This window comes from Malania oleifera, chromosome 3 (genome assembly GCF_029873635.1).
Source record: "Malania oleifera isolate guangnan ecotype guangnan chromosome 3, ASM2987363v1, whole genome shotgun sequence".
NCBI lineage: Eukaryota > Viridiplantae > Streptophyta > Magnoliopsida > Santalales > Ximeniaceae > Malania > Malania oleifera.
In genome coordinates, this window is record NC_080419.1 from 43,829,601 (window position 1) to 43,851,124 (window position 21,524).

At 36.4% G+C, this 21,524-nt stretch overlaps 1 protein-coding gene and 1 long non-coding RNA gene across 2 annotated transcripts in view; one reads left to right on the plus strand and one right to left on the minus strand.

Moving 5' to 3' along the window:
- LOC131151301 (inosine triphosphate pyrophosphatase) overlaps positions 1-21,524 on the plus strand; it is a 51,408-nt gene that overhangs the window by 22,423 nt on the left and 7,461 nt on the right. Inside the window, exons 4-5 of the mRNA XM_058102556.1 lie at positions 12,110-12,141; positions 12,258-12,370. Coding sequence (XP_057958539.1) covers positions 12,110-12,141; positions 12,258-12,370 — 145 coding nt within the window. The remainder of the gene's footprint in view (positions 1-12,109; positions 12,142-12,257; positions 12,371-21,524) is intronic.
- Positions 1-21,524, minus strand: part of LOC131151302 (uncharacterized) — a 44,290-nt gene that overhangs the window by 14,783 nt on the left and 7,983 nt on the right. The window contains exon 2 of the long non-coding RNA XR_009135706.1: positions 18,253-18,348. This is a non-coding gene — a long non-coding RNA (uncharacterized LOC131151302). The remainder of the gene's footprint in view (positions 1-18,252; positions 18,349-21,524) is intronic.

Here is a 21,524-nt window from a genome sequence, read left to right on the forward strand (position 1 = left end):
ATAATAAAAGAAGAAATGGAACCATTTTGTCTCGAGCTCAAACGAAAGAGGTGAGGAAAAGAGGTGGACAAAAAAACATTCTTCGACCAAAGGTCTTTATGAAAAAGGATATTGCAACCCCTGCCCAGGATTTAGTTTGGGTAATAAAGAGGGGATAACTTTGAGAAATAGCTTTCCATGGACTTTTTGAAGAACATCTAGAAGCCAAATTAGTACCCCACCTATTATTATCAAGTCCAAACTTGCTTTTAATTACTTAAGGATCCTCTTGCGGGAACTACCAAAGCCTTTTGGCAAGAGGAGAGTGTTTTTAGAGACCAATTTCCAAGATCCAAACATGCCTCCTGTTTAGACTTGAAATCTCCTCCCACTTCACCAAATGGTACCCTACCTTGACTGCAAGAAATCACTGATAATTCTCTAAATCTTGCTAGCAACCCTTGTAGAAAATTTGAAGTAGAAAGAAAATACAACGGGATACTAGAGAGACAAGCTTGAATGGGAGTAATCCTACCTCCTAGAGAAAAAAGCACTCTTCCCCCCATCCAAATTTGTAGACACTCTCTCGACAACCGGATCCCAAAAACTAGAAGATCTAGGTTTACCCCCAAAGGAACACCTAAATGGGATAACAACCAATCAAAGGCAACACACCCTATCTCCGATGATAACCTCTTGACACGCTCAATAGACACATTAATTGTGGCGATACCGTTCTTCCCCATATTAATCTTAAAAGCCCCGATACCCTTCCAACAAAATATGAAGAAGCCCCAAAACATTCAAAAGTAAGGCCTATGATACTCTAGGAAAAAGATAGTATTGTTAGCCATAGTTGTCAAATTGAGATTCAATTGATGAATCAAAATTCCAAATTTGGGAATCAAGAATCGAGAATTAAGAATCGAATCGAATTACAAGATTTGGTGCAAATTTCCAAAATTCAATGGATGTTGCTGGTATGATTCCAAATTGATTTGCCATAGTTGTATTCTCTTTCTATTTTTAAAATTCCAATGGGTGTTGCTAGTAAGATCGAGAAAATTATGAGAGATTTTCTTTTGTTAGGGTTGGGGGGGGGGGGGGGGTTTAGGGGTTGTCATTTGATGAGTCTTTTTTTGGGAGGTAGTTTGTAGGTCTAAACAGGAGGATGGTTGGTCTTGGAATTTTGATGTCTAAAATTGGCTGAAGGGCTTTGGTGATTCCCTTTAGAGGATTCTTTTTGTGTGGCGTAAAGTTATTAAAACAAGTTTGGACTTGACGGGAATGGGTGGGATATCAATTTGGGTTTTAGATGTTTTTCAAAAAGTCCGTGGTAAGCTATTTCTCAGATTTACCCTCTCTTTATTCCCCATGCTAAATTTGTGTTGGGTTAAGGCGTTTATTATTTGTTTTGGGAAAGACCTTTGTTTGGGGAATATTGTCTTTTTTGCCACTCTTCCTCACTGATTTCGTTTGAGCTCAGACAAAATGATCCCATTTCTTCTTTCCTTGTTGATCCGAATGGTCCTTTACCTTCTTGGAATTTTCATTTTAGGATATCCTTGAACGTTAGGGAAACAAATGAGTTATCTTCATTGTTGGTTTGTTGAATAATTGTCAGGTATCCTCGGAAGTTGATTGCCATTCCTGGCCATTGGACCCCTTAGGGGTCTAATCTTGCATTTTTTTTAAATTTTTTTTTGTGAATTCTTGGTTGGCACCAACTTTTCCTTTCAACACTACAAAACTATTTGGGAGGCCAAAATCCCCCTAAATCAAAGCTTTTATTTGGTTGGTTGTGCTTAATAGGATAGATTCTAATAACTTGTTGCAGATCAGGAGGCCTTTAAAGCCTCTCTCTAGACATATGCATGCTTTTTTTAACTGCTCAAAATTGGCTTCACATCTTTTCTTGCATCGTCATTTTGCATGGAAAGTTTCGAGCAAGTTATTCAGCTATTTTGGAGAAAGTTGGGTTTGTCCAGTGACAGTGAAGGAGTTTTTGGCAATATCTTTTGTTGGGTTTGGTAGGAAGAAGAAGGAGAAGTTATATGGATTAGTGCTTTATTTGCAGTATTTTGGGGTTTGTAGAAGGAATGAAGCTCACGTATCTTTTCAGGGAAGAAATTAACTTTTTTGTTGGTGTAGGAGAAGATTCATTTTCTGGCTGCTCTGTGGTGCGTGGGTGATGGTAATTTCCAGGGGATATGCTTCTTAGATATCCAGTGGGATTGGCATTATCTGTGAACTTCTTAGGCAGTGCTGATTCATGGACTGTTTTTTACACTTTTTGTTCTTCTTCTTTCGTTTTCCTCGGGGTTTCCCAGACTTTGTTGAGGAGATGTCTCTTCTCCTGATTGTACATTCCTATTCTATCTAATGAATTTCTTGCTATCAAAAAACAAAAAGCAAAATAGTAAATACATTTAATTTTTGACAGTAAAAATATCATATTTCATGAACATGCTTTCCCTAAACAAATGAAAAGTAAGGGTTGAACTTTAATGTTGTTTAAGGAACCAGTGAAAAATAATAAAAAACTGAAGTTTGAGTGTTTATCAACAATTTAAAAAATATTTAATGCATATTATTTTGGAATTAAAAAGAAAAAATAATTAGCTTAAAAGAATGATAATAATTGAACAAGTTATTGAAAAAAATCAACTTTTAAAAATCTTAACAACACAACAAAACGTGAGTACCACCTTAGCTGATGAGTGTTTGCCCCTTCTTTTCACTAGTAGAACACTGTACTCCAATAGTGAACCATGGTTTTGTGAAAGCAACAAACGACGTAAAGTTCTATTTTATCCTCTTGTTTAGTACTAAATTGACGTAGAAAAGGAATGGAAGGTAATCTTGTAAAAAATAAAAGCAATAAAAAAAGAAATTTTGTTTTTGGAGTTTTAAACCAGTTGTGTCTATAATAGGTCTAGAATCATTAGAATTGATGGATTCGGTCTTTCATATCGACTCTTTTGATTCACAAGGTGAATTGATAGATTCAATGACGATTAAGTTGCTTTTAGATTCACTAGTAAGATTCAAATCAATTTTGTGTAGAACTAATATAAATCATATGAAAAAAATCAAATTTCGATTTGTGAATCGTTAGATTCTAACAACTATGTTGTCCGCAAACTGAAGACGTGAAACCATTACCTCCTCCCTCCACACTCCCAGTCCTTTCATTAAACCTATCCACAGCCCTATCAACCATCCTATTCAGGACATCAGCCACTAAAACAGACAAAAACAGGGAAAGAGGTCCCCTTCTCTAGTCCCCTTGTAGCCCTATACCAAGATTTAGACTTGCCATTCACTAACACCGAATAATTCATGCTTGACAATCAGCCTTTCATCCAACTATGCCATCTCTCTCGGATAGATGGTCTCTCCAAAACCATTCCTGATAAAAATCTTATCCGAAAACTTCTGACTCACTCTATCATAGGCTTTTTCGTAATCCAGCCTAAAAATGAGCCCCTTCTTTCTTCTCCAACCAATGACTTTGTTTGCAATTAGAATGGCATCCACGATTTGTCTACCTCCCATGAACGCCCATCGGGCCTTAGTAATAGTCGTATCAAGCACTGAACTTGACCTTTCAGCTAGTACTTTAGTGATTAATTTATAAATGCTCACAATAGTAAAACTACCATCCTTATTCCTCTCCAAAGATTTAGTTGTGCTCACACCAGAATTAACTCATCTCTCCTAACACTTTTTGCATCTTAACACCTGCTTGTATAGCCGTTATCCAATTATAAACTTAAAAGAATCCAGCCTGAACAGATTCCTTATTGACACCCAAAACATTCCCTGCATCTGCCTTCGATTCTTTAATCTCTTTTTCACGCACAACTTTATTATCAATGGACTCGCAATTGGGATCCAGCTGCGGTTGACTTCAATTGTAGCTCTTTGCCAAGCCCTAAAAGATCTATTTTTATTCGGAGATCTATTCGAAGATTACACGTGGTCACTGCCCTTCCTACACTCTGCCAAAACCTTACCAACAACTTGCTTCCATTCCTCCCTCAGTTTCAAAGAAGACCCATCTTCTCCATCTTGCAAACTCAAACGTTGCCTTGCCACATGCTGAACCAAAACCTTCGTGCTGCTTGAAGAACTGAGAACAACTTTGTTGCTGCAGCTCAGAGGAGAGGCCTTTCAAAAATGGGCTGACAGATGATTCTCCTTTCAAGACCAACCCAAATCCATTAAGTACACACCAGGTACCATGTTTGGGTCTTTTATGTTAGAATTTTATATATGACCTAAATCTAGAACCACTTGTACACCCGTACCATCTCTTACTAAACCATTCTACTGCCTTCTGCCATGTGAAACCAAGAATTTCCCATGCTGGTGCCCTCTCCTTTCTGCCGTTCGAGGCAACAGACATCTGAGAAGCTGATCCTCAGGAGAAGCCATTTTTCCTCAACATGAAGAAGAAACCAACAAACTATCATCCTTTCCCAAAATTAATTATACCAATCAATGCATCTTCCAACTTTTTGGTTGGTTAATGGTCATCTTTCAAATCTGGGATGCTCAACCCCTTCTATCTCAACACCCCTTGTAAGTAGGGGTGTAATCGGTTTGTCATGGTTTGGTTTTGGACAGAACTGAAGACTGAACTGAAATTGTTGTGTTGATTGATGATAGTAGAAGCGGAGTAGAATCTAAGTTAAAACTTTGGAGAGCCACATTAGAATTTAAAGGGTTTAGGATAAGTAGGAAAAAGATAGAATATATGAAATGTAATTTTAGTAATGTAAGGAGTAGCAATAGGGAGAAGATTATGCTGGATAATCAAAAGATTAATAGCATTGATAGATTTAGATATCTTGGATCTATTATGCAAACTGAAGCGAAAATTGAAGAAGATGTGGTACATAGAATTAAAACAGGTTGGTTAAAATGGAGGAGTGCGTCAGGTGTGTTGTGTGATTGTAGAATACCCTTAAAATTAAAAGAAAGTTTTATAAGACGGCTATAAGGCCCGCTATGCTTTATGGTTCAGAATGTTTGGCAACTAAGAAACAACATGTACAAAAAAATGAAAGTTGCTAAGATGTTTATGTTAAGGTCGATGAGTGGTGTAACATTAAAAGATAAAGTAAGAAATTAGCATATATGCAATAATGTTGGTATAGCAGCGGTTGAAAACAAGATACGAGAGGGGCGACTTAGATGGTTTGGGCATTTGAAACGTAGGCTTAGTCGAGCACCTGTGAGGAGGAGTGAGTTAACTATTGTTTCTGGCATGAAAAGGGGTAGGGGTAGGCCTAAAATAACTTGCAATGAGGTAGTGAGGAAGGATTTAATAGCCCTTAACCTAATAGAGGAAAACGCTCTAGATCGGGTGAATTGGCGGGAAAGGATTCATGTAGCCGACCCCACCCAGTGGGACTTAAGTTTTGTTGTTGTTGTTTTAGCTGAATTGTAAACCATCGGTTCATCAAAAATCACACAGTTGGTTTAATTGATTGGTTTGGTTAATTTTCGGTTTTAAAACGTTTGAACCGCCTAAAAAATTATGAAGTTTTTTGGACTCACATTTGAGGTCAGAATGAATAAGAGACAGAATAACCCAACTACAAGCCCAGTAATCCACCTAAGAGGGATCACAGGCCTAAATTCTGCTTCCACAATGCTGGGGTAAGTGGCTGTCTTGCGTTTTATTCCTTTTAGTGACAATAAAATGAAACTCCTTCCATGCCCTCATGTTTCACTATGCTGTGATTTTGTGATTAGGATTTGAAGGCTTTGGTGGGGGCTGGATTTGGGTATAAATTTTTTGAAATTGAGGTCATAATTTTGGGAATTATGAAGATTCATGGGTTTGGATTCATTAGGGCTTTGGTGAGGGCTGGATTTGGGTATAAATTTATTGAAATTGAGGACATAATTTTGGGAATTATGAAGATTCACGGGTTTTGATTCATTAGGGCTTCGGTTAGGGTTTGGCTTAGATTGGTGATTGATGCAGTGTGTTTAATGAATAAATCTGGCAAGAAGAGTTATAGGTTAGGAAACTGACAGATTGGGGTGATCTTCAAATAGATTCAGTGAATAAGGAGGAGACAGGTGGCAAGACGTGGTCCTCTTGGGCAAGAATGCAGTGGTGGAGGAGTTGGAAGTGTGTTCGTACCATTGGGTGAATCCTCAACCCACTCATCCATATCTTGGGAGAATTCTGAGCAGATCAAAACTATAAACAAATGGAAGGAAAAACTTGTATTATCTGATGAGGAGACCTCATAAGGGGCTATCCCAAGATGTGTATTCTCTGTTGGAAAAGTTATGGGTGTCGTTTATTTGGCAATATTTTGTTGCTTGGTGCATCTGGAATTATTTATTTTATCTGTCTGGGCAAAGTTGTGGCACTGTGCTCTTTTCTCTGTTTGGAGTATTTCGTAGTAGCAAACTCAGATTTATAAGTATCATGTATTGATTGTTGTGGAGTAGGATTATTTTTCTTGCTTCTCTTAGGTTTTAAGCTTCTGTAGCTTTTAGTGGAGTGTCTCCTGCTTTGTTGAGTATTGGAAGGCTTGGCTTAGCTTTTTTTTGTTTTTCCTTCTGTTCTATTTCATCTGAGGATATTTCGTCTCTTGTATGTACTGGCCAGATTTTGTGTTACACATTGTCTAGAAACTACTTTGCAGTAAGAGTATGTAGTTAAGAAAGGGAATATTGAGGTGGGTGAGTTTTAATTCTGGAGAAGGCATTGTGCTAGTGCATTCATTTGAAATTATGGATATGAGTCATGTGAGTGTGAGGACAAGATGAGGATAGGTAGTGAGCATTTGGTTATCACTGGCAGGGATCAATTAATGAAGCATGGTACTTTTTAAACTAAAGTCTACAAGAATGAGAGGAAGGCATAGCTGAATGAGGCCTGAGAGGGCCATAGAAGGCAGTTAGAAAAGCAAAAAGGAATTTGTGCAATTGCTGTGTCCACCAGCAGCACCACCATGCTGCTGCCAGTGTGTTGCTGTGACTTTGCTGTGACTGCCACTTACTCCCAAGCCAGATCTGTCACTCAAATCTCTCCCTATTCGCTACGACGCACAAAACTCCGCCAGTGAGATCTTCTCCCTTGCTCAATCTGTTGGATTTGTGTGTGTGGTTTCTAGATATAGCTGTAGGTCATGTGTTGACATTGTTGAAGTGGATGCAGGTTAGAGAAGGATCAGAGTACTTAGATTAGGTTTTGAGTTCCCTGATTCTCGCCCTTCGTATTTTGAAAAATAGTTTGCCTCATCCTCATCTGATTTTTTGTAAGATATCATACCCTGCCTTTGCTGAAAACCAAAACAAGTTGTGAATCAATCATTATAATTCCTAGAATATTATATTTTTTGCTACACTTGGGCATTTTTTATTTTCTTTTTGGGCAAAACAATTTGTTTGCAATTCTGTTTTCAAAATAGAGCTTGCACAACATTTGTAGTTCAGTCTGTATTTAAGTATATGCATAAACTGTGTCTAATTTTCAGTGTAGGGCTACAACACTTATTTAGAATTTCTTATCCTCTTTCAATCAATAGCAGATTATACTCTCTGCCTGTAGGGCACTAAATGCTCTAATTATCCATGCACACAACTGGTCCCAAGCCTGGGTAAGGACTGCTGCATTAGGTAGCTGACAGCTAGCATAAAACTTGTCAGATCCTTGATATATGTATCCTTATTAAATATTCACTGGGGCATCCCTACGAACGATGTGTGCACTTAGTCCATCCGAATGTAGTGAAAAATAGACAAGGATAAGCTAGGCCAGGTATTTCTAGAAGGGAGATGGTTAAGCTTATGTTTGGGAGCACTTAAAAAAAGAAGTGCTTATAGAACTTAAAATAAGCACTTTACTAAAAAAAATAGTGTTTGGCTTGTATTGCAACAAAAACTTTGCAAAAAAAAAAGCTTTGCTAGAATCACTTTTTTGAGATCTATTTAAGTGAATTTTGAGAAGCAATCTAAGATAGAGTTTTAGCAATTTTTAAGTGGCATTATTCATAGGCGGGGTCAATTTTGTTAATGTAAAAAATTTATTAGCAATTTTGTAATTTTAAAAAATGTATTAGAAGATATTTATACATTATTTTATTATGTATCGTAACATACTAATTATTGATGAAACATTATTCAATTTTGGAATGAAGAAGAAGAACCATCTATTGATTTAAATTAATTTTTAAAACATTAGAAATATTAATTTAATTGATAATATTGTTTAAAATAAATTAATATGATAATAATATATTATAAATGTACATTAGGAACAAGATTATTGTTTATCAAAAAATAATATTATATTATTGTACTTAATGTAAATATTTAAATCTGAATTAAAAATAACAATTAACATAATTACTAATTCAATTTTTAATTAAAAATATTTATTTTTAATTAAAAATATAAGAAAACAATCATATATTATTTTATTATGTATTATAAAATATTAATTATTAGTAAATATAATTAAATTTTGGAATGAATAAAAGAACGATCTATAAATTTAAATTAACATTAAATAATTAAAAATTTTAGTCTAAATTTTTACATAAATTAATGTGATAATCATATGTTATTGATATACATTAACATTAATAACAAGATTATTTTTAATTAATAAATACTAATATTATATTATTTTAATTTATAGAAAACGTTTAAATTTTAATTAGAAAATTAATATAATTATCATTTAAAATTATAATTATAAAAGATTAACATTTTTATTTAAAATATATATAAAAATAATTATATATTATTTTACTACGTATTATGACATAGTTTTTAATTATAATTCAATTAGATTGAACAAGAACTATCTATTAATTTAAATTAACATAAAATAAATTTTAAAAATTTAATTTAATTAATAATATTATTTTTATCATAAATTAATATGATAGTAATATGTTTAAATATACATTAACACTAAGATTATTATTAACTAAGAATAGTAATCTTATATTATTTTATTTAATGGAAAATATTTAAATTTTAATTAAAAATAATTATAAATGAAATTGTTAATAAAAAATATAAATAATTTAAATTTAATATATATTTAAAAATAATCATATAGCACCTTATAATAAAAGTTAGTAACCAAGTACCACTTATTTTAAACACAACCAAACACCACTTATAACTTTTAGCACTTTCCCAGTTCAACATTAGAAACTAGGGTTAAATTAGCATCTTGGAACATAGGGAAACTTATAGGAAAAAGGCATGGAGTTAGTTGATACAATGATAAGAAGAAAAATTAACTTGATTTGCCTCCAAGAGACAAAGTGGGTAGGGGATAAAGGGAGAGAAATTGGAAAACCAAGATTTAAACTTTGGTACACTAGAAAAGAAAAACAAAAAAAAAATGAATCATTATAGACAAAGGCCTAAAAGATAATGTGGTAGATGTTAAAAGAATGGGGGTTAGGGTCATAAAAATCAAGATAATTATAGGCCAAGAGATAATCAATGTTATTAGTGCGTAGGCTCCCCAATTGGGGATAATAGTTTGGGAAGATATGCTAGTATTATACAAGGGATACCAGAGCCCGAAAAACAGTTGTAGGAGCTGATTTGAATGCATAGGAAAGGACAATAAAGGTTATGATAGGATACATGGAGGCCATGGATATGGAGATAAAAATGAGTCAGTGACATGATTTTAGATTTTGCCATGTCACTTTATCTTGTTATAATGAATAATTGCTTTAAGAAAAGAGAAGAACACTTAATAACCTTCAAGAATGGACAAAATGAAAGTTAAATAGATTTTTTCTTAACCAAGAAAGGAGATTGTTTATCTTGTAAGAATTGTAAAATTATCCTAGGTGAAATCTTGATTACACAACATAAAGTGCTAGTATTAGATATATGCACAAAAACATGGGAGAGAAAGAACATCATAAATCAATGTAAGAGGATTAGGTGGTGGAGTCTAGAGGGAGAAAATATAGTAAAATTTGAAGATAAAATGATCAAAGAGGGTGAGTGGACTATAGGAAATGAGGTAGATGCGAACACTATGTGGGATAGAATGGCCAGCAGTTTTAAAAAAATAGCAAAAGAGATTTTAAGTGAATCAAAAGGAATATTCTCGGGCAACAAAGAATGCTTGTGGTGGAATGAAGATGTCTAAAAATCCGTAAAGACAAAAGGAATCTATTATGAAACGTTGCAAAATTGTAGTAATATAGAAAACTTTAAGAAGTATAAAAAGACAAGAAAGGAGGCAAAAATGGTCATTATTGAAGCTAAACATAGAGATTGTGATATTTTATATGCTAGACTAGATACAAAAGAAGGGGAAAGAGACATGTATAAACTGTCTAGAGCTAGGGAAAGAAAGTGCAAGGATTTAGGTAATGTAAAATGTATAAAAGATAGAAATGATAATGTCCTAGTTAAAGAAGAAGACTTAAAAAATAGGTGAGGAAGATACTTAAATAAGTTGTTTAATGAAAACTAACTTGAAAGCTCTAACCTAGAAGTGATAAATGAGGAAAAAACTAAAAATTGGAGATTTATTTGCAAAATTAGTGTCAATGAATTTAAGATGACTTTAAAAAAGATGAAAAGTGGGAAATCTATAGGACTAGATAAGAAAGCATATTATAGAGTATCTAGGAAAGTGCTTTGGGTTTTGTAAAGGGAGTACGTGATAGATAAACTAATGGCATTAAGGATTTGTATGATAAAATAATGACTAGTATTAGGATTGTGGATGGAGAGTCTACAAAATTTCCAATCACAATAGGTTTACATCAAGGTTCTTTGAGCCCTTATCTATTTGCTTTAATGATTGATGAATTCACTAGGAATAACTCCCATGGTGTATGTTGTTTGTAGATGATATTGTTATGATTGATGAAAACAGGAGTCGGGTAAAATTTAAGTTAGAACTTAGGAGAACAACTTTAGAGTCAAGAGGTTTTAGGATAAGTAGAAACAAGACTGAATATAAGTTTAGACTTGATAATCAAAAATTCAACAACACTAGTAGATTTTGATGTTGTGGATCTATTATGCAAGCGAAAGGAGAAATTGAAGAGGATGTAGTATATAGAGTTAAAGCATGTTGGAAAAAATGGAGTGTTTCAGGCATGCGGTGCAACTGTAGGATACCGTTAAAATTAAAAAGGAAGTTCTATAGTACAGTGATAAAACCAGCCAATGCTATATGGATAAGAATGCTAGTCAACTAAGAAAAAACATATTCAAAAAGTAAAAGTTGTTGAAATGTGAATGCTAAGGTGGATGAGTGGTGAAACATTAAAGGATAAATTAAGGATTGAACAAATTTGCAGCAAGTTAGAAATAGCACTGGTAGAAGATAAGATAAAGGAGGGGCAGCTTAGATGGTTTTGACATTTGAAACGAATTCCAGATAGTGCGCTAGTGAGGAGTAAGCTAGCTATTATTAATGGTACTAGAAGAGGTAGGGGTAGACCTAAAATAACTTGGAATGAGGTTGTGAAGAAGGCTCTAACATCTCCTAAGTCGAGGAAAATGCCCTTGATCGCGTGATTTGGCAGAAAAGGATTTTTGTAGCCAACCCCACTTACTGGGACTTAAAGGATTGTTGTTGTTGCTGTTGTTGTTTGCTAAGTCATAGGATTCAACTGCTTGGTGCTTAATCAATTTGAGTTCAGGAACATGAACTAGATGCACTGCTGATAAGTATGACGTGATTTTTTAACTTTGTAATAGGTTCTAATGAGTGAATGATTCTAAATATGTTATTTGCAAGTTTGGCATAATGTGACATGCTGTATAAATGTAAAAGAAATGTTCTTTTGATTAAAAAGCCAAAGCTGCCAAACTTTTCACGTTGACAACACTTACATGAAAATTAGTCCTTTCTAGATTAAATTTACGAAACATTTTGATACCTTTCTATGTCCTAACTTCTTTTATGTTTTCATAAGTTTATAAGCATCATCATCACTAGAGTTGTAAATGTGATATTTTTCAGACTATCCATAAAATCCATGAAAGTCTATTATTTCTTACAGACTATACATGTAATGATGTGGGACTAATATTTTCTTGCTTTTGGCCTCTGGTGGTTTACATGAACTGGAAATATTGAATTGTGCAGCAAGTGGTTTCTGCAGAAGATTGGTCATGAAGGTTGTAATTTTACTGTGCTTTATATTTCCCTTATTTCTCCGCTTCATATTCTTTTAATTTTGTCAAAATTCTTTGCTTCTTCTATATTTTCCTGACACTTTCACTATTTTTTCTAGGTTTGAACAATTTATTGATGGCATATGATGATAAATCAGCTTATGCTCTCTGTGTATTTTCTTTTGCTCTTGGGCCAAATTCTGAGCCGCTGACATTTTTGGGGAAAACTGCGGTATGCTTTTTGTGGCTCCAATGTGCTGTATCCTGACTCCATTTTGAGGCTAGATATATGAAAGGACGTGTATGTTTATTGTACTTGCATGTGTGTTGGATGTGGCCATAAATGAGCAACTAAGCACTTTGTTTTGAGGCAAGACTATGGCACCTAGGAGAGTAATTTGTAAAGCAATTGGAGTAGTTTCTTTAGTTTCAAGGATCATTTGTACATGTGTATGTGTATGGGTGTGCATGCTTTAATAAATCTAAATTGATAAATGAAAGACATAGAAATCTATTTGAGGGGTTTCTAAGAGTAGATTCTCTAAACTTATAAGTTTAGATGCTTTTTTTGAGATTTTAGAAGCAATACAACTTCATTTCAAATGGCTAGAAATATGGTGATTTAAGTCAATAATGGTGCATTTATCAATGAGTCCAGGCAAATTATAGAATGATTGAACAAGAAATTTTTGACAAATAAGATCCTACAAGAGGATTAGCTTACTTGGCTATAAACTATTGGTACATTGAAACACCATGGCACAACAGGATTATCACACTTGGCATAAAAATAGGGTGTATAAGACTGTTGTGGCATAGAAGTGGTGCACCATATAATCTTATAAAGAGGAGAAGCGGCATTGCCTAGGGAAAACTTAGAAAATAGCAATAAAAGAGAAAAGAGGGCAGTGCAGAGTTACTTGGTAACTGTGGCGTTTATAAAAGGAGGAGAGTGCAAGTGCTGCAGGTGAAGTGAAGAGCAAGATGGCAAGTAAAAAAAGTTGGAGAAGATTTGAAGGGCTTCTATGCCGGCGGTGTGGGGAGTGAAGATCACAAAAAGAAAATATAAACACGGAGGAAGAGGGTGAAAATATATGCTGCAGGAAATAAGAAGAATAAAGAAGGTGCCTGGTGGGAGATCTTTGATACAAAGGGACTGGGGCTCAAGAAATGATAGGAACTACATACCATATCGAGGTAAGATTCACTTTGCTTTATCGCACATTACTTTGTTTCATAGTGAGCTCTCCCTCCGTAATAGAGTCTTAGATCTTTAGCTATGAAAGATTTCAATGAGTTTTTGACTCGTGCACGTGATGGATAGAATCATAATAGAAGAACTCCCCTTAGTTCTTGACATCCTTTCTTCAATCAGTTGTCTAAATTTCTTTTCTATACTTTTGTCACAAGAATGGCTTTGGCTCTTAAATCTGTAATGAAAACATGAAAGCCTGAGCCTAAAAGCCTGAACTTCCATAGAGTAAATTAAAGTGTAGAGAATGAGAATGAATCAATTGTATATTCAATTGTGTATTCTTTACATACTTGGGTTCCTATTTAACATGTACACAAAGAATAAAATATGGAAAAACAGAAGAGGACACAACTTGCAGTTGAGACGTGTAATTTAGCTTTGGTGGGAAGGGGGGGGGGGTCTCAATTTATAGCCTTTGGCTTGTGGCAAGATCTCATGGTAGGTGGTGGTGGCTCACCCACCATAGTAGGTGGCCACCGCCACCTACCATGGTTGGTGGCCGTCATTCACCAACCGTGGTCGTCGTTCACACTGCTGGTCGTCATTCACCAACCGTGGCTGTTGTTCACACTGTAGGGATTTCTACACTCCCCCTCAAGCTGGATCATAGATGTTGATCATATCCAACTTGCCAATGAAATCCTCAAAGAGTTGTCGAGGTAGTCCCTTGGTGAATGTGTCTGCAATCTGCTCCTTAGTAGGGACATATGTCATGCAAATAGTTCCTTCTTCCACCTTTTCTTTAATGAAGTGTCTGTCAACTTCCACATGTTTGGTTTTGTCATGCTGGACAGGGTTGAGAGAGGTACTGATAGCTACCTTATTATCACAGTACAACTTGATAGGTAACTTTAACTTAGCATGTAGTTCTTCCAATAGCCTCTGCAGCCATAATCCTTCACATAGTCCATGAGCAACAATCTGCCTTTGCACTGCTCCTTGCTACAAAATTTTGTTTCTTATTTCTCCAACTGACCAGATCTCTCCATACAAAGGTGTAGTATCCAATCGTGGATCTTCTATCCTCTGTAGAGCTTGCCCAATCAGCATCAGTGAATATTGCCACTTCCTTTTGTTCACTTCGCTTGAACAATAAGCCTTTCCCTGGAGATCCCTTTAGATATCTTAGGATCCTGAAGGCTGCCTCCTGGTGTGCTTCTTTTGGAGATTGCATATGCTGACTTGCTACACTTACTGCGAAAGCTATGTTTGGTCTGGTATGTGACTGGTAGATTAGTTTGCCGATTAATCTTTGATATTTCTCCCTATCTATTGGCTTCCCAACATCTTCTGTTCTTTTTCCAGCTTCAATAGGTGTGTCTCTTGGTTTGCAACCTAGCATGCCTGTTTTAGTCAGGAGATCAAGGGTGTATTTTCGTTGTGAAACACTAATTCCATTCTTTGATCTAGCTATCTCTATCCCTAGAAAGTATCGCATTTGCCCCAAATCCTTCACTTCAAATTTTGTGGCTAGAACTTTCTTCAATCTTCCCATTTCCTCAATGTCATCTCCGGTGAGGATGTCGTTTGCATACACAATCAGAATAGTCTTCCCATTTTTTTGTTTGAAAAAAAATAGTATGGTCGGACTGTCCTTGGCAGTATCCCTCTCCTTTTATCACTTTTGCAAATCTATCAAACCATGCCCTGGGAGATTGTTTGAGTCCATATAAGAACTTTCTCAGTTTACAGACTTTGTTTTCCTCGCCCCTTTTACTGAATCCAAGGGGTAATGTCATGTACACTTCTTCTAGCTCATAATTTAGGAATGCATTTTTGATGTCGAGTTGTTGAAGTAGCCAATCTAAATTGGCTGCCAGGGATAGGAGCACTCGAATAGTGTTCAAGATGCCATAGGTCTGATTAAATCCTTTTGGCAACCAACCGGGCCTTGTATCTTTCATCTGTTCCATCTGTTAGTGAATACCCATTTGCAGCCTACTGGTCTCTTTCCTCATGGAAAATTCATAACCTCCCATGTTCCATTCTTTTCCAATGCCTTTATCTCCTCCATTAGAGCCTCTCTCCATTCTAGAATTTCAAGTGCCTCCTCAATGTTCTTTGAAATTTTGACCTTGTCATGGTTAGAAGTAAAGGCATGGTATCCTGTGGACAAGGTATTAGAGGACACAATTTTTCAATTGGACGAAGGGTACATGAACGAGGATGTTTTTTGAGAGCAATGGGCAGATCAATATCATCAGATTTATTAGGAGTAGGTTCTATTACCTGTTCTGAGTTGTTGGGAGGTTCTTGGTTGGGCTCTTGGTCAGAGGCACCAAAATCAATAATCCAAGGAGTTTTAGATCTAGAGGTTATATTCAAGGCTTGCAAAAAATTACCTCTTTGGGCTAAAGAACCCGAAGAAATGTTTGTGGAAGACTAACCCGAAGTTTGAAAGGTAGAGAACATCTTGTAGAGTTGTTCCAACTGCTCAGAGTTAAATGCACCGCTTAAATTGGAACTATTATTGCTTTTCTCCCCTTGAGGTCTCTTGGCTTGATTATCAATCCTGGCTTGGTAGCCCCGATTTTTGTTGCCTTGCCATGGTTTCCAGTCGAAAATCTGGGAAGCATTTTCAGAATCGGACTATGTCTCATGCACCGCATCCCACATGTCCTTTGCTGTCAGGAGAAATAGGTACGTTTTTCCAATGGCTGGCTTCATATAGTTTATCAACCATGACGTTATCAAGGAGTTCTCAGACTGTCATTTTTGGGATGCCACTGCATCGGTAGGAGGTGGTTGTCGAGTCTCGCCAGTAAGAAAGCTGAGCTTTTCCTTACCATCGATAACGAGCTTGATTGACTATGCCCATTCTCTGTAATTCTTACCATTGAATTTTTCAACAGTAAGATGGAGTGGGGAATTCTCGAATACGCCGGCCAAGCCCATGGAGGAGGTTATCTCCGACTCTCCTTCCTTGGTTGCCGATTGGCTGGACTCATGGCTGTCTCCTTTTTGGGCAGCTATGGATTGCTTAGGGTTATAGAGTAACCCGAGCTCTGATACCATGTAGAGAATGAGAATGAATCAATTGTATATTCAATTGTGTATTCTTTACATACTCGGGTCCCTATTTAACATATACACAGAGAATAAAATATGGAAAAACAAAAGAGGACACAACTTGCAGTTGAGATGTGTAATTTAGCTTCGGTTGGGGGGGGGGGGGGTCTCTAGCCTCTGGCTTGTGGCAAGATCTCATGGTAGGTGGCCGTTATTCACCAACCGTGGCCGTTGTTCTCACTGTAGGGATTTCTACATAAAGAAAGTATTGTTTCTTTATTAATAGTTTAACTAAGCAAAGTTTATCTTTGTTGCTTCTCCCCCCTTAATCCTTTTGTTTCATGCAAGAATCCTAGGAATGCGATAGATGCCCAAATTTGGGAACTTATGGGAATCCTAGGTGGCAGGCATCTCATTTCCTTGGGATTGTATGATTCCCCCAAAACATGGGTCTTTAGTACTCACCCGTCCCTTAGATTATCTTGGATTTACGGAGGTATCCAACTTCATGGGACAAAAATATAGCTAGGATTGATTGGTCCTAGACAAAATTGCCCCTTCTCAATCTTGATGGTGCTGATGCTGATCATTATTATTATTTAGAACTGTTGTAATCATTAATAATAATAAAAAATATTATCGTTATCATCATAATTATTATATGTTTTTATTATTATGATTATTATCACAGAAATAAATTATTATTATTTACTAAGAATATTAATCATGACAATTAGGACCCCCCCCTTGCCACAAAAAAAATCACTACAGCTGACTGCCATGAACTGCAGGATAAGATTTCTGGCTGTCTTTTTTGTTTTTTTGTTTTTTTTTTTGGGTTGGGCTTCTTGTCCTCGTTCGTTGTAATTTTACTGTCTCCATCAAATATACCTTATTTTATTATTAAAAAAAAAAAAAAAATCTCTGGCTGTCTTAAGAACGGGGCTTATAAATGTCTCTCATATGCTGGCAGAATCCAGCTCATTAAGTTAGTCCTCATGAGCATTCACTTCTATTGGGGTTCCTGTCTCATCCTCCGAAATGCAGTCATTTATAACTTAGAAAAGAAGTTCAAAGCATTCCTTTGGAAGGGTCAGGGGTATGCTAATGCACCAGGAAATATCAACTGGGCTAGAATCTGTGAACCGATCACAGAAGGAGGGCTTGGCATTATGAATCTGACTGAGCAAAAAGATGCCTTTGCTGTCGAATCCCTTTGGCTTATCTGCACCTCTGCAAATCTTCTTTGGGTCAATCGGTTATCAGCCTATAAGCCAAATAATTAAAGCATCTGGGCCATCAAGCCCCTGCCAAGTGGTGTGCCATGGGCAAGGGTTATTGAGATAAGAGAAAAGGTCCACCATGCCTTCAAATATGTTATTAGGGATGGCTGGCATACCTCTCTTTTCTATGATAACTGGCACCCCTATGGCCCTCTTATAGTGAAATATGGTCGTGGTGTTCAAAGAGAGCTCTACCAGCTATTAAATGCTATTGTCTCCTTAATTATAAAAGGAAATAACTTGAGTTGGCCAAGGAGAAGAATTATGTTAGAGACACAAGTGTGACCATCTCCTTCCATCCTTAACCCAATGCTAGAGACATAAGTGAGACCATCTCCTTCCATTCATAACCTTATTTTGGGAGATAACAAGGGAAAGAACATCTGCTGTCCCTTGGAGTTAAATCATCTGGTTTAAACATGTCCCCATATTTTTTATAATTACTGATTGGCTGCTTGGAACAAGGTACAAAATGGCCAAATGAAAGCAACTGCACTCCCTCAACCGTGTCTCCTGTGGCAAGGAAGTTGAATGCAGGAGCCACCTTTTCTTTCAATGTAACTTCACCTTGCTAACCTGGAATGGTGAAGTGGGAAGGCTCATCAATGTCACAGGGCCCACTGGTTTCGCTCAGAAGCTTCTTCTTGCTGCCACAGTCCACATCTGGAATGCCCAAAACAAATCCAACTTTGAGAATCATCACAATATAATAGATTTTCATTGTAATTTCTATTTAAAGTGATCTGAGTAGTTATCTGCCTTTGTTACTCATGATTTTTCATTGCTTTTCTTCTTTTACTTCACCTGTGCTCTTCTATAGTACTCATCTCTGTCTTTTTTCATCCTGATCATTAAAATTTTCATATTTTTTCCAATATATATGTACACACACACACACACACTAGTAATAACACCATTACTATGATTATTTTAATTTTTAACATTTTGATTTACTACTACTAGTCTACTACCATTACTAGTAGTAATAAGAATAACACTAATAATAGCTATTATTAATCTTTTACAAAAAAAATATGATTAAAAAATATTATTATTTTTAATTATGAGGATTATTATCATAAAAATATTATCATCATTATTATTTTACTAATAATAATTACTTTTATTACTATAGTAATAATTAATTTTATTATTATTTTTCCTAATGAAAGTATTTTTTTTCTTATAGAAAAATAATTATTAGCATTGTTATTTTCTTGATCGTGATTATTATTTTTAGAAGATATTAATTATTATTACAATTATTATATATGTGTGTGTGTAAGGGAGGGGCTGCTGGGATCATTTGTGTTGGGAATAAACAACAAATTCCCGAAACCTGTGAGAAACAAAATAGAGAAAATAACGCCAAAGAAAAATCAATCACACGCACAAGACAATATTTACGTGGTTCGGCAATTTTTCCTATATCCACGGAGTTGTAGGGATTTTAATATTATCAGGAAGAAAACACAGAGAGTGCGGCGATACAATGCTCTCCCTCTCGCTCTCTCGCAGGTACAACCACACCAACCCTAATCATCCGAAAGCAATCCTTTAATATGTTGCGCCTAGGGTTCCGTTCCGAATGGGCTCCAAAATTTTCCCGGGATAGAAATCTCTAATTAAATAGGGGTCGGGTCGGCATCCAAATTAAAACACAACTAGGCTCCACAAAAGCCCAACAAATCTCCCACTTGGAGACTAGTTCAATCACCAGTATCAACCGCAATCCTCCTAAACAAACGATCCCTCATCCTTGCAACTCAACCTTCTCTCCTCAAGCTAGAAGACCAATTGAAGCTGCACACAGCTTCAGTTTCTCAATAGTAACACCCTTAGTCAACATGTTTGCTGGGTTCTTAGATCCACGTATCTTTTCAAGTATTACCAGCTTATCTTCAACAAGGTAACGGATAAAGTGGTATTTTGTTTGTATGTGTTTCGATTTTGAATGAAAAGCCGAATTTTTGGCAAGAAAGATTACACTCTGACTGTCACTGTGTAGAATACCCATCTTCTGCTTCTTACCCAATTCTTCTAAGAAACCATGTAGCCAAATCATCTCCTTTCCAGCTTCAGTTGCTGCAACATACTCAGCTTCTGTAGTAGACAAAGTAACAATCTTTTGCAAATTTGAAGCCCAAGATATAGCTGTACCACCCAGAGTAAATACAAATCCAGTAGTACTCTTTCTACTATCATTATCACCGGCAAAATCAGCGTCTACATAACCCTGCAGTTTCAAACTTGCACCAATGAAGCAAAGACATGTATCTGATGAACCCCTCAGGTATCTCAGAATCCACTTTACTACCTCCCAATGCTGCTTTCCTGGCCTACTCATGAATCTGCTCACAACTCCCACTGCATGTGCAATGTCTGGCCTTGTACACACCATAGCATACATCAAGCTGCCAATAGCTGAAGCATAGGGCACCTTGCTCATATGGTCCCTTTCTTCTTCTGTCTTCGGTGACTGTTCCTTGCTGAGTTTGAAATGACTACCCAAGGGTGTGCTCACTGGTTTAGATTCATTCATGTTGAATCTGCTGAGAATTTTCTTCACATCCTTTGACTGTGAAAGTTTCAATGTACCATTAGCCTTGTCTCTAATAATTCTCATTCCAAGGATTTGTTTTGCAGCTCCCAAATCCTTCATTGCAAACTGTTCTGACAATTGCTTCTTCAGATTATTAATCTCCTCAATGTTAGACCCTGCAATAAGCATATCATCTACATATAGCAGTAAAATGATATAAGAATTGTCAAAGAACTTAACATAACAACAGTGATCAGTTTCACATCTTTTGAACTCAATTTTATGCATAAAACTATCAAACTTCTTATACCACTGTCTTGGAGCTTGTTTTAGACCATACAAGCTCTTTCTCAGTTTGCAAACTAAATTCTCTTGTCCCTGGACAATGAACCCTTCTGGCTGAATCATGTAGATGTCTTCCTCCAAGTCACCGTGAAGGAATGCCGTTTTCACATCTAACTACTCAAGATGTAGATTTTCTGCAGCCACCATTCCTAGTACCAGTCTAATTGTTGACATCTTCACAACTGGAGAAAATATTTCTGTAAAGTCAATGCCTTCCTTTTGCTGAAACCCTTTGACAACTAATCTGGCTTTGTAGCGCTTGCTACCATCATGTTCGTTCTTTATTCTGTATACCCACTTGTTGTGCAGAGCCTTCTTCCCTACTGGCAATTCAGTTAGTTCCCATGTCTGATTCCCCAACAAGGAGTCCATCTCATCCTTCATGGCTAACTCCCACTTGCTTGAACTTTTGTCCTGCAAGGTTTCATCATAACACTCTGACTCACCACCATCAGTTAGCAGAAGATAATTTAAAGCAGGTGAATAACGCTGTGGAGGTCTAGTGGCTTTGGAAGATCTACGGACCGCAGCTACGAACCGTCGGCTCTGATACCACTTGTTAGGAATGGAGGAGCCCGTGGGTGGGTTTGATACACATGGGTGAACACCAATTTAACCCAAAAGTTCAAGCTAATTGGGTCTTGGGTCCATCCATGTATATAAGCACCCATTATCCACTTTAATTTTTCAACATTGGACAAGCTCACAAGTGGAATTTTTAACAATCTCCCCCTCACTTGTGAGTTCCTGCTCCCCCTTGAACAGAAATCGTCTCCCTTCTGGGACAATTCTCCAACAGTTGCTCAAGTGGGCCTTACCATTGGCGTCTTACATGCCTCAGATTGCATTCTACGTGCCTCCAAACCAATCTTACCTCCCACGTATTGACCCTATTCGGATCCATCTGCAGCCTAGATGATCCTTATTGGCCTCAGCTACACACTTGGTCCTC